The 19,746-nt window shown below is 44.5% G+C and overlaps 1 protein-coding gene across 2 annotated transcripts in view; it reads right to left on the reverse strand.

Annotated features, from left to right (window-relative positions):
• Positions 1-15,689, reverse strand: part of LOC139545031 (calmodulin-regulated spectrin-associated protein 1-B-like) — a 36,383-nt gene extending 20,694 nt beyond the window's left edge. For both annotated transcript variants that reach the window (XM_071352378.1, XM_071352377.1), the window contains exons 1-3: positions 15,551-15,689; positions 14,605-14,765; positions 2,510-2,772 (exon numbers count right to left, since the gene is read on the reverse strand). In XM_071352378.1, the coding sequence (XP_071208479.1) occupies positions 2,510-2,772; positions 14,605-14,764 (423 nt within the window). In that variant the 5' untranslated portion in view covers position 14,765; positions 15,551-15,689. The remainder of the gene's footprint in view (positions 1-2,509; positions 2,773-14,604; positions 14,766-15,550) is intronic.
• Between the last annotated feature and the right edge of the window lie 4,057 nt (positions 15,690-19,746).

The raw sequence follows: 19,746 nt of genomic DNA on the forward strand, positions 1-19,746 counted from the left end.
TCCGGTCTCTATAGTCTCTGTCCATCCCTCTAGTGTTCCCCTAGTCTAGAAATGCATTTCTTCCAACCTGTGTGAGTCGACTCAGGAGATGGTAGACTGCTGTTTTCTTACTCCCAGCTGATCCCTCCCCATCTGTGCCCTCTAAGCAGTACAAGTCAAACAGGAGGCAGAGAAGGTATCTCTTACACACACATGACGGGAGTGAGCCCAGGGGCTGCACATGGGGGGGGGGGGAGAACACAGGCATTGCCATGGAAACACCTCCTTGCAGACTCAGCAACACGGGGGGGGGGGGGGGGGGGTTCTCAACCCTCACACAGACCTAGTCTAGTCTGTCAAAGACAACCACTTCTCTCTACTCAGGATTTTAGACTAAGTATGTGTTTGTCTGGCTTCTTCCATAGAGCCTTGCCCGGATTATAAACAAGCCCGTCTGTCTGTCACTGGGCTAGATGTAGGCTAGTCACTGACTCGCTCTTGGCTGGTGACTCGACGGAAGCACGCCACCTTGGCGACAACGTGAGTCTCCATGGCATTGGCAGCGTATAATGTATTCTAGCCAACAAGCACCATGCAGTTATGCTACTGTAAGTGCTAACAGTGAAATTGTGAGAGGTTATTGGATCTCTTATGAAAGGAAACGCTTGTGCAATATATACAACTGAATGTGACATATAGGGAGGGAGTGGTTTTCATTCCCTGAGTGGAGATGTTGCTGTACTATTTTATTTCTTGATTACATTTTTTTATTTAACCTTTATTTAACTAGGCAAGTCAGTTGGGAACAAATTCTTATTTACAATGACGGCCTACCGTGGCCAAACCCTCCCCTAACCCGGACGACGCAGGGCCAATTGTGCACCGCTCTGTGGTACTCCCGATCACGGCCGGTTGTGATACAGCCTGGGATCAAACCAGGGTCTGTAGTGACGCCTCTAGCACTGAGATGCAGTGCCTTCGATCGCTGTGCCACTAGCATGTGACCAAGCAGTGCAAACTACCCTGAGAGTCTGGCTCAGTAGTCCAGCTATATCACCAGGGTGACACGGGTCAAAACGGCTCAGGAATTCATATAGACTGTGAGACCAATCACAAATACCAGACACATTTAAAGTCAATAGTCCTAAAAACTAGGCTGGTTGGTTGGATGAGAACTGGGTTACATGAGAGATGGTGAATCAATCATTACGCAACTGCTTCACTAGACTTTGCATATTGACCAGACAACATGGAAAATGTCACTGTTAGGGACAAGGGTACACTACAGGAGAGTGGAAAAAAGTAGTGGAGGAGGAACCCCACTGGGTCATTCAGCACATTTTAGGTCTAATTTCAGACTGTTCTCTCTCTCTGTGCACCCTTCCCTATCCCGCTGGTAGAAAATGATGGTCAAAGAAGTAACTGAATCAGTTTTCACATGATCCACAGAAACCAGACTGTGCCAAAAGCCGTGTTGTAAAGCCTACAGACGACACGCTCTCTGGACCAGTTCTATGCCTTTATATGGACATAAATCAGAGTCAAATTTGAATCTCCAAGGTAGCCAACGATAAGGAAATAGCTCAACGGTCTGGAGCCAAATTTAATAGGTCGGGAAAAACCACCCAAATGTAAATTGATTTGGAACACTGATGAGTAGCCATGGTTTCAACAAAGACTAGAACGTTTAAGTTACCTAGGGTTTAAAGGCTGTTTGACAAGGTCCAATAGACGACAGGTAGGTATTCTAGTGTTCGACAGGTAGGTATTCTAGCTCTCTATCACACTGACTACTTTCACTAGTTAAAGTAATAAGACTAGAGCAGGAACAGAGCTGCTGCTGCAGGCAGAGACAGCTCTCGCTCTCTATGTAGGCCTACACACAGAATAGCCAACCAGAAGGCTGAGCTTCTTGACTCTCTCTCATCAATGGCCAGCTAAAGGGCAACACAGCTTTTCAGACTTGATTTATGTCTGTTTTGCACTGGGACTAACTCATTTTCAAGACAGCTCTCGTCCACAAATCATGAGCAGCCTCTGCAATGACTCCCATAAAACACCACGTGCTTATCAAACTAGTTCCACCAGCACAAATAATGTCCCTCCCTACTTCCTAGTCCATGAAGAGGACATTGGGTGCATCTCATCTGTTTCATTTACATTTACATTTAAGTCATTTAGCAGACTCTCTTATCCAGAGCGACTTACAAATTGGTGCATTCACCTTATGACATCCAGTGGAACAGCCACTTTACAATAGTGCATCTAAATCTTTTAAGGGGGGGGGGGGGGGGGGGGGTGAGAAGGATTACTGTTTCATTTCCGTCATCTGTCCTCATGCGAGAGACCTAGCCGCCTGGCTCGTAGGCATCAGCCCTATTGCTTTGGTCTCTCCAGTGTTTTCACTGTAGATTAAGGAGACAAGGAGAGCCACTTGAGACAATTGAGATGCAGCTGAATTTCCTTCACTCTGCATAGCTTTTCATCACCCCATACACACACAGTCACACACACAGTCTTTCCCACTCACCATTTTGATGGGCACACAGGAGAGGTCAGCATCTCTGACAGGGGCGTCATCACTCTCCATGACGTAGATCCCTTTACGGCTGAGGGCCTGGATGACTGACATGTGTGACTGCAACGAGGCGGCCTGGTCTGTCTTCAGGATGAGGGCACACACTCGGCAGTACAGCTCACAGGACAGCAGCAGCTGGAGGACGGGAGGCTTGATGTGCTCCTGGTCATACTGGTCTGTGTAGAACGGATCCCTCAGGTCCTCTGGGATGTGGTCTGGAAGGAAGGGGGGGGGGGGGGGTGGTTAGTGATTGATATGATGCATGGTGTTGGTCCTAACTTATATTTAGACAGGACGGGTTCCACTCCCTACATCTAGCTGTGTTGCTACCCGCATGAAAATATTTGGTTGCTATTGGTTTCAATGGAATATTTTGGTGCTTGCAGCCCTGTGCCTACTTCAGGAAGAATCTAGGGGAAACGCTGCTGTGATGACTAATATTCATACACAGGGCTACAATAAGAGTTTGTCGTTTCGTGGATAGCCAAATGTGAAATACGTGCTTTACTTTAAAAAGGGAAGATCTAGCCTAATCTTTCAACAATGAAAGGGAATGTGGCAACAGCATCTGCTCGCAGGGTAAAAATATGTGTACTGCAAGGTTTCAGTTTACTCTGTAAATACAGGCTAGTCATGGCTTGGAACTGACAGTAACACTGGTGAGAGAAGAGCTAGGTTCTCAGGTTACTAGTCTGAAACAATGCCTTTCCAGTTTCCACCACAAAGGAGGAAAACAAACAATGACCTATGAAGGGTCTGTTTTGCATTTTTCACTGACTCATATCAAACCAGAAGTCACCATATTAGGCTAAATGGTGCTGGGAATCCGATCATGATAATTGATGTCTGTTGCTGTCATACTCCTAACAGGAAACACACCATCTGGAAACATTAAAGCAGAGGAATAGAATGGAGGATCCCCTAGCAGCCCATTGCATGTGACAAGCCCAGCCCACACACAGGTGCACGCTACCAGAAAGGTGTGATGATCTTCGGGACAGAAAAAGCCCAGCTAACCTCCATTATTCAGACATTGTTATTTCAGCTGTGGCTGTGAAGCTGAGCTAACAGAAATAGGGCTGTCCCAGACAAAAAACAAAACAAAAAAAACGGTCGACCAAGAGTCGGCTGTTCTTTCGACCAAACTATTGGCCGGCATTTTTTTTTTTACGTGTATTTTTCCACAGACACATCGTATGTGTTTTAATCAAATCAACTATATGCACTGAGCTTGTCTGATGCTTTAAGCACACAGTTTGATTAAATATTTAAATGACTCGAGGGAGTTCAGAAATTGATTTGAATGTGCCGGGCCGGGCTCAGCCGTACTGTGACTAGCACCCGTTGTCCCCCTCTCCTCCCTGCTGCAGCGACCACCAAAGAACATTAAAGTGTTTATCGCGCGGTCCGTGTTGCTGAAGCTGCAACAGTCATTTCTGACTGAAAAGTTCTGCTACCAAAATACCCTCATTTGTTTGTTTTGGAAAAACATTCCCTATTCGTTAAACCCTTGCTCTCTTTACGTGACACATTGATGCATTGCAAGCACGTGACCAAAGACCTAGTCACTTGGGACTAGTACTAGAGAACGTTGGTTATGTAATTATTACTCCAGATGTCAGTTATACCAGAGGATGATTCAGACGGGATTCGTTTTTTCCAAACTACCCACTGTAAAAAATAAATAAAATAAAAAAATTGACAGTTATGACAGAAGCCTGGAGGTTTTTATTCTAGGCGTGAAGATACAGAATTTAAACAGGTCCAGGTGATGGGGCCACTGATAATTCCAGCTTGGTTCTCAAGTTTCAAAACCATATTTCCTATAGTGTTCCCATTATTTTTGAATTGAGGAAGTGTGATCATAATCATTATATTTTAGCGATCCGCAGCACATCCTAAATGCACTTCCTAAAATAAGTAATTCATAGACCAAAACATTTTAACATCAAACAATGATTGGTTCAGATTTGGTCCGGACTAGACCAAAAACCAATGTCTGTGGATGTGGAAATCAAGGCCGGTCCGGAATTGCACCAAAAATTAAAAATTAAAAAGACGTTATTACTGAGGTGTAGCCTACAGTGTTGCCTGAAATTTTATTTTATAAATGCCCATCTATGTGGTAAGCTGACCGTTTGTAAAAACACCAAAAAACTACATCCGGACCAATAAAAGATAACCAAAAGCTTACAAGGGTTTAGCCTACCATGTCGGCCCGTAATGGAATTTTATGAAGGCCCATCCATGGCTTGTCGCTCACGGAATCAGTAGGCTATTAAAACAAACACTCAAACTGGAAACAAAAGCAGGATCTGTCTTATTTCTGTAGATGTATTGATGATTTATAAAGTCATTTAACAGTTAGACTATTGATTATAGACCTAATTAAGTTGGGGTTTCCTCTCTCCTGACTTTTCTTAGACAATAGGACAAGGGCTGTTTTCTCATCTCATTCTGCTGCTGCCTTCACAGCATTGTTTTCAATACCATATTATGGTTAACTTTGCTATTATGCACATATCAACATGGTCTAGGAAACGGCGCCAATTCAACAGAGCACTGATAAGTTCAGAACCGTGGACAGCGACCGCTATCCAACGCGCGAGGAAGCACATTTGTTATACATTTTTTATTAGTGTTGCACCATTGTTCTTATGTAATATAACCATATACAATTGAGCACGTCTTAGACTGATGGACTATGCCATCCCCACAACCTCCACAATGGATCAGTCCACTCAGTGTGAATCAGACCGGTGTCTTGTACACAATATATTTTTTGGTTCGTTTTTTTCCCCTTCTACTGCTCGACTAAAGAAGTCTCAGTCGACTAACAGCCTATCGACCAAACAGTCGACTAAATGGGGTCAGTCCTAAACAGAACAGACATCTCCATACCTCCACATCTGTGTGTTATGGAGCCCTCCTTCCCTGCCTCGCAGTCCTGACTATGGCATAAAGGGAACGGCTAGTCAGTCTTCTCCAATCCGACCACACTAACAGGAAAACACACAGGCTGACAGAGGCAGATCTCTCCATCAACCAATCAGCAACACAGCAGTTACACCAGGCAGATTTGGATTCTACGGTCATCCTTAGCACAGTCTGAATGTGACTCAATGTTCATAATAACAGTGTTATTAGCTGTAGGCCTAGGGAGGGATAATAAGGCTAGGATCGTATAACAATGGGTTATACCTGTGGCAGAACCTCTGTCTGTGCATTACAACAGAATAGACTGATTAGAGATAAAAAGCATCCACATATGCAATAAGCCTGATATACATTAACAGTATAAGAGTCAGTCCTTCTGAGCGAGAGAGACAGAGACACAGAGGTGTGCGTGTGGTACTGTGTATAATGCATTAAAACAGATGAGGTGGTTGTGTGAAAACAAAAGGCATGTGGCCTGGCTGGGACCAGGGTGGCTGGGACCAGGGTGGCTGGGACCAGGGTGGCTGGGACCAGGGTGGCTGGGACCAGGGTGGCTGGGACCAGGGTGGCTGGGACCAGGGTGGCTGGGACCAGGGTGGCTGGGACCAGGGTGGGTCTTCACGTATGAATTCCCCCTGGAGACCGCGATACTGTGTGGCAGCAGCTGCCCCCCTCCTGCCACAGTGGGTTGAAGTATCTAACTACTGGGACAGGGAGTGAGCCCAGCATGGTAAACACACTCTTTCTCTCCATTGCTAGGACCGGCTATAATGCATCCTCCAATTACCATCAGACTAGACAGGAGAGCACCAGCTTGCCCCAGCGGGTACCATGGTAGGCACTGTGATGTGAGGAGCGGGGCCAGCCAGATGTGTGTCTGCACTGGGGGGCAAATACTAACACACGGCGCAAGCATGCAGCGTGCACTCACACAGAAGACACAAAAACACGCTCAGAAACAGACACACAGGCATGCTCACACGTGACGCAGCCACCTGCATGCAGGTTCCCACTCGCATACACACACCTGCCCCACAATCTCTGAGGGGCGAGGATGTATCGTCTCAGCCTGCCCGCCCATCCCTAGTTCCTGCCATGTTATAGAGCCAGACCAGCATCTGTGAAGCCGCATTAGCAATACACTCCACTACTGCCGTAGGTAAAAAACACCACAATTCCCAAATGGAGGATGCCAATTAGTGTTGCACCTGAGCACAGGCAGTCCCCAAAATCCCCAAGGCTACTGTACAATCCACTCCCTCTATTATCAAACTGTGTTTCACCCCCAGTTAATCTTTGGGCAATGAGTTCTGTTCCCATGTCTTAAGCTAATATAGATTAGATGTTGCTGAGTGCTAGTGTACTCTGTCTGCCTGCATGGCTGTTAGCTACAACCCTTTGAGCTGCAGATGACAGACAGTGGGGAGATTCCTCCGGAGGGAGAGACAGGAGGGGCAGTGTTCGTTCGTCATCAGGACAAAAGCCTATTACTGTTTCTGAGCTCTCTGGGACCACAGCTCTCTGTTAGAGGAACACAGGGACTAGGCATGAGGAAAAAACAAGGAGAACAGAATGAAAACAGGAGCATGGCATTCCATCCATATGAATACCATTCAAATCTGGGATCATTTGTTTGCTGTGTGCAGGCGTGTGTCTGAGTGACATTATGAAATCACTGTAATGACAGCAGAAACCAAAATGCTAGGATGACAAAATGAAACCTAGGCTTAGAAAACACTGTAGATCAGCATTTCCCATACTCGGTCCTCGGGACCCCAAGGGGTGCTCAGCTGATTCAAACGATCAAATTAGTTTATTATTTGAAATCAGCGGTGTATTGCTAGGGCAAAAAATAAAATGTGCACCCATTGGGGTCACGAGGGCCAAGTTTGGGAAACCCTGATGTAGACAGACTGAAATGGTGCAGGTGCTTGTGTAACCAGTGTGAAATGCCTAAGCATTTGTTTCCCTTGCTCTGCAAGGCCCGAGGCTTTTGTGGGGCAAAAAGGTAACGATCCTTCGAGGGTGACTGTTGATGTGTGCAAAGGTTCTATGGTTCAAGCCCAGGTTGGGAAGAGAGGGACGGAAGCAACACGGTTACACTTTCAGTATAATGAATATCATACGGGGAGGTGATAGGCCAGTACAAAACTAAAAATGCCCTTCTTGAATCCAGAAATAACAATAGGAAAGGCAATCCAAAGAAGTCATGTTAGGAAAACAATGGATGGCACGTATGGTTAAAAATTGCAAGATGATGTTATAATAGTTGTATTGCATCAAATGAATGTTTTATGCAACAGAATAGAGGATTCTTATAACTATTGTGTGTTTTCTACTGAGGATGGGGCTCTGGGAGATAACACTGACAGGAGATTTACCATGTCTTTTGGGTGATAAAACTTAGAGCATTCCAGAGCATGAGTTAATGTTTCTGTTCTATATGGTACCAGGGAGACATGGCTCTAGTATGGAGTTGGGGGGCCAGACACTGGTCTCTACACAATGAAAACTGTTGACACAGCAGATTTTATTTATTTATTTATTTATTTATTTAACCTTTATTTAACCAGGTAGGCAAATTGAGAACACGTTCTCATTTACAATTGCGACCTGGCCAAGATAAAGCAAAGCAGTTCGACACATACAACAACACATAGTTACACATGGAGTAAAACAAACATATAGTCAATAATACAGTGAAAAAAAAATAAGTCTATATACAATGTGAGCAAGTGAGGTGAGATAAGGGAGGTGAAGGCAAACAAATATATGTATAAATAAATAAAATAAATAAAAATATAAAAGGCCATGGAGGTGAAGTGAATACAACACAGCAAGTAAAATAAAACTAAAAAAAAACCCTGGAATGGTTGGTTTGCAGCGGAAGAAAGTGCAAAGTAGAGACAGAAAATAATGGGGTGCAAAGGAGCAAAATAAATTAATAAAATAAATACAGTAGGTAAAGAGGTAGTTGTTTGGGCTAAATTGTAGATGGGTTATGTACAGGTGCAGTAATCTATGAGCTGCTCTGACAGCTGGTGCTTAAAGCTAGTGAGGGAGATAGGTGTTTCCAATTTCAGAGATTTTTGTAGTTCGTTCCAGTCATTGGCAGCAGAGAACTGGAAGGAGAGGCGTCCAAAGGAAGAATTGGTTTTGGGGGTGACTAGAGAGATATACCTGCTGGAGCGCGTGCTACAGATAGGTGCTGCTATGGTGACCAGCGAGCAGAGATAAGGGGGGACTTTACCTAGCAGGGTCTTGTAGATGACCTGGAACCAGTGGGTTTGGCGACGAGTATGAAGCGAGGGCCAGCCAACGAGAGTGTACAGGTCGCAGTGGTGGGTAGTATATGGGGCTTTGGTGACAAAACGGATGGCACTGTGATAGACTGCATCCAATTTATTGAGTAGGGTTTTGGAGGCTATTTTGTAAATGACATCACCGAAGTCGAGGATTGGTAGGATGGTCAGTTTTACAAGGGTATGTTTGGCAGCATGAGTAAAGGATGCTTTGTTGCGGAATAGGAAGCCAATTCTAGATTTGACTTTGGATTGGAGATGTTTGATGTGAGTCTGGAAGGAGAGTTTACAGTCTAACCAGACACCTAGGTATTTGTAGTTGTCCACATATTCTAAGTCAGAACCGTCCAAAGTAGTGATGTTGGACAGGCGGGCAGGGGCAGGCAGCGATCGGTTGAAGAGCATGCATTTGGTTTTACTTGTATTTAAGAGCAGTTGGAGGCCACGGAAGGAGAGTTGTATGGCATTGAAGCTCGCCTGGAGAGTTGTTAACACAGTGTCAAAAGAAGGGCCAGAGGTATACAGAATAGTGTCGTCTGCGTAGAGGTGGATCAGAGAATCACCAGCAGCAAGAGCGACATCATTGATGTATACAGAGAAGAGAGTCGGTCCAAGAATTGAACCCTGTGGCACCCCCATAGAGACTGCCAGAGGCCCGGACAACAGACCCTCCGATTTGACACACTGAACTCGATCAGAGAAGTAGTTGGTGAACCAGGCGAGGCAATCATTAGAGAAACCAAGGCTGTCGAGTCTGCCAATGAGGATGTGGTGATTGACAGAGTCAAAAGCCTTGGCCAGGTCAATGAATACGGCTGCACAGTATTGTTTCCTATCGATGGCGGTTACGATGTCGTTTATGACCTTGAGCGTGGCTGAGGTGCACCCATGACCAGCTCTGAAACCAGATTGCATAGCGGAGAAGGTGTGGTGGGATTCGAAATGGTCGGTAATCTGTTTGTTGACTTGGCTTTCGAAGACCTTAGAAAGGCAGGGTAGGATAGATATAGGTCTGTAGCAGTTAGGGTCAAGGGTGTCCCCCCCTTTGAAGAGGGGGATAACCGCAGCTGCTTTCCAATCTTTGGGGATCTCGGACGACACGAAAGAGAGGTTGAAGAGGCTAGTAATAGGGGTGGCAACAATTTCAGCAGATAGTTTTAGAAAGAAAGGGTCCAGATTATCTAGCCCGGCTGATTTGTAAGGGTCCAGATTTTGCAGCTCATTTAGGACATCAGCTGACTGTATTTGGGAGAAAGAGAAATGGGGGAAGCTTGGGCGAGTAGCAGAGGGGAGGGCAGTGCTGTTGTCCGGGGTAGGGGCAGCCAGATGGAAAGCATGGCCAGCCGTGGAAAAATGCTTATTGAAATTCTCAATTATAGTGGATTTGTCGGTGGTGACAGTGTTTCCTATCTTCAGAGCGGTTGGAAGCTGGGAGGAGGTGTTCTTATTCTCCATGGACTTTACGGTGTCCCAGAACTTTTTTGAATTTGTGTTGCAGGAAGCAAATTTCTGCTTGAAAAAGCTAGCCTTGGCTGTTCTAACTGCCTGTGTATATTGGTTTCTGGCTTCCCTGAAAAGTTGCATATCACGGGGGCTGTTCGATGCTAATGCAGAACGCCATAGGATGTTTTTCTGTTGGTTAAGGGCAGTCAGGTCAGGAGAGAACCAAGGGCTATATCTGTTCCTGGTTCTAAATTTCTTGAATGGGGCATGCTTATTCAAGATGGTGAGGAAGGCATTTTTAAAAAATGACCAGGCATCCTCTACTGACGGGATGAGATCGATATCCTTCCAGGATACCCCGGCCAGGTCGATTAGAAAGGCCTGCTCGCTGAAGTGTTTCAGGGAGCGTTTGACAGTGATGAGTGGAGGTCGTTTGACCGCTGACCCATTACGGATACAGGCAATGAGGCAGTGATCGCTGAGATCTTGGTTGAAAACAGCAGAGGTGTATTTGGAGGGCAAGTTTGTTAGGATGATATCTATGAGGGTACCCGAGTTTACGGAATTGGGGTGGTACCTGGTAGGTTCATTGATAATTTGTGTGAGATTGAGGGCATCAAGCTTAGATTGTAGGGTGGCTGGGGTTTTGAGCATGTTCAAATTTAGGTCGCCTAGCAGCACGAACTCTGAAGATAGATGGGGGGCAATCAGTTCACATATAGTGTCCAGAGCACAGCTGGGGGCAGAGGGTGGTCTATAGCAGGCGGCAACGGTGAGAGACTTGTTTTTAGAGAGGTGGATTTTTAAAAGTAGAAGTTCAAATTGTTTGGGAACAGACCTGGATAGTAAGACAGAACTCTGCAGGCAGTCTTTGCAGTAGATTGCAACACCGCCCCCTTTGGCCGTTCTATCTTGTCTGAAAATCTTGTAATTGGGGATGGAAATATCTGAGTTTTTGGTGGTCTTTCTAAGCCAGGATTCAGACACGGCTAAAACATCCGGGTTGGCAGAGTGTGCTAAAGCAGTGAACAAAACAAACTTAGGGAGGAGGCTTCTAATGTTAACATGCATGAAGCCAAGGCTATTACGGTTACAGAAGTCATCAAAAGAGAGCGCCTGGGGAATAGGAGTGGAGCCAGGTACTGCAGGGCCTGGATTCACCTCTACATCACCAGAGGAACAGAGGAGGAGTAGGATAAGGGTACGGCTAAAAGCTATGAGAATTGGTCGCCTAGAGCTACTGGAGCAGAGAGTAAGAGGAGGTTTCTGGGGGCGATAAAATAGTTTAAAGGAATAATGTACAGACAAAGGTATGGTAGGATGTGAATACAGTGGAGGTAGACCTAGGTATTGAGTGATGATGAGAGAGATATTGTCTCTAGAAACATCATTGAAACCAGGTGATGTCATCGCATATGTGGGTGGTGGAACTGAGAGGTTGGATATGGTATAGTGAACAGGGCTAGAATCTCTACAGTGAAATAAGCCAATAAACATTAACCAGAACAGCAATGGACAAGGCATATTTACATTAAGGAGAGGCATGCTTAATCGGGTGATCAATAAGGGTCCAGTGAGTAGAGGTTGGTTGGGGTCGTGGCGATCCAGACAGCTGGCCGGGTATGTGGCTCTCGGTAGCAGCATGGGATGGAGGTCTGTTTGTAGATACCTCGTGCGTTTCCGTCGGTAAGTTAGTGGGGTTCCGTGTAGTGGGGTTCCGTGTGGAAGAGGGGATCAATCCAAATTGGCAGAATAGATATAGTGACCCAAGGAGAAAAAATAAAAAATAAATAAAATAAATAAAAAATAAAAATAAAAATAAATAATAGTTGTCCGGTATGCTTATTCAGGTAGCAGCCGATAAGACAGCTAACGATTAGCGGGCCTCAGGTGAGCGTTCAGGTAACGTCGGGACGGAGGTGCCAGTTGGATAAATCCCTCGGGCAGATAACGTCGGCAGTCAGACGTGAAGGCCCGGTGGGGTTCCGTATCTGCAGCAGCAACAAAAGAAACGTGTCCGGATGGTGATGGAACTCCTCAGCTGGCTAGCTCCAGGATGATTTGAGTATGCTCCGGGGTCGACGTAAGCCAATCGTCACACGGTTTGCAGCTAGCTAGCTGCGAAGTCAAGGTGCAAGTGACCAGAGCCTGCGGCTGGAATCCGGGGAAACTGAGAGAGAAGAAAAGTCCCGGAACGCTCCGGTCCGAGTCGCGTTGCACAAAAGTGCCGGTAGATTATCGAGCTAGAGGAATAGCTGATGACCACAACACGAGGGCAGCTGAAAACCAACGCTAGCCAGCAAACCGGCTAATTTCGGGGCAGCTACAGATTAGCTTCTGGCTAGCTATCGGAGTAGCTACTGGTTAGCTTTCAGGCTAGCTTCTGAATTAGCCCCTGGCTGGCTTCCACGATGGATTTTCAGTTTGAGGTAAATATTACTTTTTAGTAATTGGTGAAGCGGGTTGCAGGAAAGCTTTTGCAGGAAAGCTTTTGTAGTTGAGTTCTTGGATAATAAAATAAATAAAAGATAAGTGAAGAGAGGTGTAAATATATATACAGGACACAAACAATACGGAACAGAAAAAGACGTCTGAACTGCTAAGCAACCTTGGGGGAAGATACTGTCTGCTGTGAATTATAGGTATCTTTCATACAAATCTTAACCTTGTGACCCATTCTATACATTGGTCGTTCAGCATGTAGGTTGAAAGGAGTGTATCTTGGCTATAAAATACCTTTGTACTTTTGTCTCGGGGCTTTCAACGAATCATCTGAGCGTGATTTGTCGACCAGCCATCATTATCGTAGAGCACTCAATCGATTCACTTCATAGGTGTTGTATTGACCTGCTCCCTTATTAATAAGTGATTCAAGATTTAGTTTAAGTATAACTGATTTGTGTGATAAGTTTGTCTCTCCTCATTTGAGAGTGAAGAAATTAACCACCGCACGCGGCACCATTATGTTCTTCCAGTGATAACACAGACAACACTCCATTGACATGACTGTTTAGAAATTAAAAATCCATAGCCAGAGCAAGTGCTCTGAGTGAAATTAGGTCACGCATCGCTCACATGACAGGTTTCCTCCACTAGTGACAGGCAACCCTAGCTGTAGGATATGTGGAATGAATTACACATCACACCACAGTGCCACAAGTATAGTCAGCTGGCTCCTCCACAACATCTTAACATGTCTTCTGCATGGAACCAAAGCCACAGGCCTTCAATAGCAAAGCTAGGCCCAATTGCTATTTTAAGGGTCGCTACCTGGCCTAACTTTGCTATTGAAGGCCTGTGGCTTTGGTTCCATGCAGAAGACATGCTAAGATGCTGTGGAGGAGCCAGCTGGCTATACTTGTGGCACTGTGGTGTGAGGTGTAATTCATTCCACATATCCTCCAGTTAATTATGCAGGTGGAGATAAGTGATTCGTTACAGTGTGACAGACATGGGAATCTTGCAATACAAAAATCAATAAACATCAAAATACCTTGACTGTTTTGCTCTGAAGAACCTTTACAAAGGTCCAGGTAATTGTTTGGTCGAATGATGTTGTTGACATCATTACAGATAAATAAAGGTGAAATAAAATAAAAAATAAAACAGCAAGTCAGCAACATTGTCACTCTTGATAAGAGTGACAAGGACTGATATCTTGCTCTGCATTTGCCATGACATGATGAGTCTGACAGAGTCAGTGGATTTATTCAGCAGTTTTCCTGTGAGTCCAGTCTCACTGTACTGCGAAAGGCCACTCCACAAAAACAATCAGATAATTTGCCAAGTCATACAGGGATACAGTCAGCTCTGCATACAAAGAATTTTGATGCATAATAACTGAAAAAATATAGACAATACATTCCATTCGGCTTGGTTCAGCCATCAAGGCCTGTTCCAAGAAGGGCTCATTAGGCCAAGCCCAACTGCAGACTGTTAGTCTGAGGTGTGGACGAACACAAAGACACATTTCCCGTCTAACAACATTTGGGCCCAACCCTGCCACTAGATGGGGCAACTGTGTCTTCCTTGAGAAGTGTTGTGTTTCTTTGTCATTAAAAACCTACATACATCTCCATAATGCTTTGGATCACAGCAGAGGGTAAAATCCTGAAGTGTCTGTGTGAGAACAGTATAGGGTTAATACTTGCACCAAGGCATTGGAGTTGTGTAGCTATGTGACAGGCGATTATTTTGGACCTTTTTAATACCTATGTCATTATCCCTGTGTGTGTGTGTGTGTGTGTGTGTGTGTGTGTGTGTGTGTGTGTGTGTGTGTGTGTGTGTGTGTGTGTGTGTGTGTGTGTGTGTGTGTGTGTGTGTGTGTGTGTGTGTGTGTGTGTGTGAGAGTGAGAGTGAACTTACCAATGCTGTATGCCTTGGCGAACAGCCATCGCAGGTTGGCGTCTATTTTTGCTCTGGCTGAGTCGTACATTTCCAAAGGAACAATCTCTATTGTCCCTTCACCAGCTGAATCCATGTTTCTTCGGGTGCCATCCCCACCACCACACAGATCCACATCCATCCTTACAAAGGGTACAGAGTCAATGTGCGGGGGCACCGGTTAGTCGAGAAAATAGGTACATGTAACTAGTTAAAGTGACTATACTAAATGACTATAGTCATTTCATTCGAGTATTACGTTAGTTACTAGCGAGCCACTGAGGAATTGTTAACTAACCAGCTAACTAACCCACAAGTGAAAATGGAAACACAACTTAGCTAGCTAGCTAGTCCGGTAGATGCTGGCATGTTAGCTAACTTAGCATTGGGCGCCCATTCATTAGACAGGTGGCTAACTTTAGCTAGCTAACTGACAATAAACTGGATTGTTTCGTTGAATCTGGGTTGTACAACATCTACAAAATAGCCTTACTGGCCAAGTTAGAAAGCACCTTGGCCAACAGACTTAAGTTAGCTGTTTTTATCCAGTTAGCTGGCTAGTCAGATAGCTAGTCAAGTGCAGCTTTATGCTAGGTTACAATAACTGGATGAATCGAACTGACATTCACTAACTTAATCAAACAGTATTTTTTTTAAATACATGAAAAAAAACACAATGTAACGTCAATCAACCCTTTAGATCGGTCAGTATAAAATATGTAACAAAAGGACTTTCTTATGCAATTGCCCGAGCAAAGCCCAAGCACCACATCGTAGCAGCAGCGAGATGAACGAACGGTCTCCTCCCCAGCAACAAAACCCAATTTGCGGCCTGTGTCTGACAACCGCGCCACGGGAAACCCAGGATAAACGTTTACTACCAATGCCAGACAGAAATGTACAGAGTTTACGAAAGACAGTAACGTACCTGATTATTCCCGGTTTATCTTTCAATATGATGACTCATTTTAGGTCGAAGATTTAACGTCTTAGTGAGAAGCACCTTTATGTACCTCCGTATCCGCGCTTTCCCATAAATCGAATTATCTGTCTGACCGTTAGCATAAGTAGCTAACCACTGCGCCTGCGCGGATGCTAATACTATCATGCAACCACATCATTGACCCCAACATACACACAACCCAGAGCAAGATTCAAAGTAACAATTCATTATAAAAGAAGGGCGTAAGAAGGTATATGAAACAATGTTAGATGTTTGTTTGCAAAAATTCATCAGAAATGAACCAGCCCATGTGCCCATACCATAACAACTTGCTCTCTTTTGAGAGGAGTCTCTAGAAATTAAATGAAACAGTTTAATTAAAAACTATGCATTTGTTAATAAGTACTTCATATGAGTCAATCAATCGTAGTGTATACTGAATTAGGTGGCCTGTTGAAAAAAAGAAAAGAAGCTAAAGTATAAGGGGATTGCCTCAGTGTGGAAAAATCTCCCTCTTGTGGTGGTGCTTTTAGTTTTGGGATTTCACAGCTGATTGAGTTTGAAACTACAAGGTGAAAGCTAGAATCCTTAATTGAAGCAATAACTAAGCGGTCTCCCAGCCTCTGTTTTGGTATAAAGCTACCGGATGGGCCTGGTTAAATGTAACCGCTCTCAAATTCATAGATAGAGCTATGGATGCAGGTATGGGGCTGGGCTGGAGCGGGTCGAGAGCTTCATGTTCCTAGGTGTCCACATCACAAAGGAATTAACATGGTCCACAGACACCCACACAGTTGTGAAAAGGGCACGACATCACCTCTCCCTCTCACGAGTCTGAAAATATTTGGCATGTGCACTCAGATCCTGAAAGTTCTACAGCTCCACAATTGAGAGCATCTTGACTGGCTGCATCACCACTTGGTACGGCAACTGCAATGCAACTGCAATGCATCCGACCGCAAGGTGTTACAGAGGGTAGTGAGTACAACCCAGTACATCACTGGGGCCAAGCTGCTTGCCATCCAGGACCTCTATACCAGGCGATGTCAGAGGAAGGGCCCAAAAATTGTCAAAGCCATAGACTGTTCTCTCTGCAACCGCACGGCAAGCAATACCGATGCACCAAGTCTGGAACCAACAGGACCTTGAACAGCTTCTACCCCCAAGCCATAAGACTGCTAAACAAGGCTGCTAAAGAGCTAACCAAGTGGCTACCCGGACTACCAGCATTGACCCTTTTTTTAACTAACTCTCTTGCACTGACACAATGCACACATACAGGACTCTACCCACACACTCACACTTACAGTGCTTAAACTGACATCTCCACACACACATCTCCACACACACACACACACACATACACACACACACACACACACACACACAAACAGTGGTGGAAAACGACCTAATTGTCATACTTGAGTAAATGTAAAGATACCTTAATAGAAAATACCTTAAAAGTCACCCAGTAAAATCCTACTTGAGTAAAAGTCTAAAAGTATTTGGTTTTAAATATACTTAAGTATTAAAAGTAAATGTAATTGCTTAAATATACTTAAGTACATAACAATTAAAATTCCTTATATTAAGCAAACCAGACTGCACCATTTTCTTGTTTTTTTAAATTCACGAATAACCAGTGGCACGCTCCAACACTCAGACATAATTTACAAACGAAGCATGTGTTTAGTGAGTCCGCCAGGTCAAAGGCAGTAGGGATGACCAGGAGTATTCTCTTGATAAATGTGTGAATTAGACCATTTTCCTGTCCTGCTAAGCATTCAAAATGTAATTTGTACTTTTGGGTTTCAGGGAAAAAGTATGGAGTAAAAAGTACATAATTTTCTTTTGGAATGTAGTGAAGTAAAAGTAAAAATTGTCAAAAATATAAATAGTAAAGTAAAGTACAGATACCTCAAAAAATGACTTAAGCAGTACTTTCAAGTATTGTTACTTAAGTACTTTACACCACTGAACACACACACACACACACACACACACACACACACACACACACACACACACACACACACACACACACACACACACACACACACACACACACACACACACACACTTTCACAACATAAGATGCTGCTTGTGCTACAGCTCAGTCTAATATCTATCCTGTTGCCTAGTCACTTTACCCCTACCTATATGTACATAGCTACCTCAATTGCCTTGTACCCCTCCACATTGACTCGGTCCTGGTACTTCCTGTATGAAGACGTTATTTTTTACTTGTTATTGTTATTCAATTTGTATTTATTCATTGAATCACTATTTCTATTTTATCTTTAACTCTGCATTGTTGGAAAAGGACCCGTCAGTAAGCATTTCACTGTTAGTCTACACCTGTTGTTTACAAAGCATTTGACAAATAACATTTGATTTGATTTGAAGGACTGACCATCCATGATATCCAAATGATAGTTTTAACCATGTTTTGAGGCAATAAAGTGTTTGTTTACATTTACATTGTTTAGAAAAACAAGAAAAACAAGCGTATATTTTAAAATTCAAACCCTCAAAGCAAATTGTATTTGTCAAATGCGCCGAATACAACAGGTGTAGACTTCACCGTGAAATGCTTACTTAAGAGCCCTTAAGAACATTGCAGAGTTAAAAAGTAATTGAGGTAATAAACTCAGCAAAAAAGAAACGTCCCTTTTTCAGGACCCTATCTTTCAAAGATAATTCGTAAAAATCCAAATAACTTCACAGATCATCATTGTAAAGGGTTTAATAAACATTGTTTCCCATGCTTGAACCATAAACAATTAATGAACATGCACCTGTGGAACGGTCGTTAAGACACTAACAGCTTACAGACGGTAGGCAATTAAGGTCACAGTTATGAAAACTTAGGACACTAAAGAGGCCTATCTACTGACTCTGAAAAAAACTAAAAGAAAGATGCCCATGGTCCCTGCTCATCTGCGTGAACGTGCCTTAGGCATGCTACAAGGAGGCATGAGGACTGCAGATGTGGCCAATAAATTGTAATGTCCGTACTGTGAGACGCCTAAGACAGCGCTACAGGGAGACAGAACGGACAGATGATCATCCTCGCAGTGGCAGACCACGTGTAACAACACCTGCACAGGATCGGTACATCCGAACATCACACCTGCGGGACAGGGACAGGATGGCAACAACAACTGCCCGAGTTACACCAGGAATGCACAATCACTCCATCAGTTCTCAGACTGTCCGCAATAGGCTGAGAGAGGCTGGACTGAGGGCTTGTAGGCCTGTTGTAAGGCAGGTCCTCACCAGACATAACCGGCAACAACGTCACATATGGGCACAAACCCACAGTCGCTGGACCAGACAGGACTGGCAAAAAAGTGCTCTTCACTGACGAGTCGCGGTTTTGTCTCACCAGGGGGGATGGTCGGATTTGCATTTATCGTCGAAGGAATGAGCGTTATACCGAGGCCTGTACTCTGGAGCGGGATCGATTTGGAGGTGGAGGGTCCGTCATGGTCTGGGGTGATGTGTCACAGCATCATCGGACTGAGCTTGTTGTCATTGCAGGCAATCTGAACGCTGTGCATTACAGGGAAGACATCCTCCTCCCTCATGTGGTACCCTTCCTGCAGGCTCATCCTGACATGACCCTCCAGCATGACAATGCCACCAGCCATACTGCTCGTTCTGTGTGTGATTTCCTGCAAGACAGGAATGTCAGTGTTCTGCCATGGCCAGCGAAGAGCCCGGATCTCAATCCCATAAGGCACGTTTGGGAACTGTTCGATTGGAGGGTTGGGGCTAGGGCCATTCCCCCCAGAAATGTCAGGGAACATGCAGGTGCCTTGGTGGAAGAGTGGGGTAACATCTCACAGCAAGAACTGGCAAATCTGGTGCAGTCCATGAAGAGGAGATGCACTGCAGTACTTAATGCAGCTGGTGGCCACACCAGATAATGACTGTTACTTTTGATTTTGACCCCCCGCCCCTTTGTTCAGGGACACATTACTCCATGTCTCTTAGTCACATGTCTGTGGAACAGTTTATGTCTCAGTTGTTGAATCTTGTTATGTTCATACAAATATTTACACATGTTAAGTTTGCTGAAAATAAATGCAGTTGACAGTGAGAGGACTTTCCTTTTTTTGCTGAGTTTATGTACATATGCCCAAGGAAGCGAAGGTAACCTCACGTCGGTAGCCATG

Source organism: Salvelinus alpinus, chromosome 19 (assembly GCF_045679555.1).
Source record: "Salvelinus alpinus chromosome 19, SLU_Salpinus.1, whole genome shotgun sequence".
NCBI classification, from domain to species: Eukaryota; Metazoa; Chordata; class Actinopteri; order Salmoniformes; family Salmonidae; genus Salvelinus; species Salvelinus alpinus.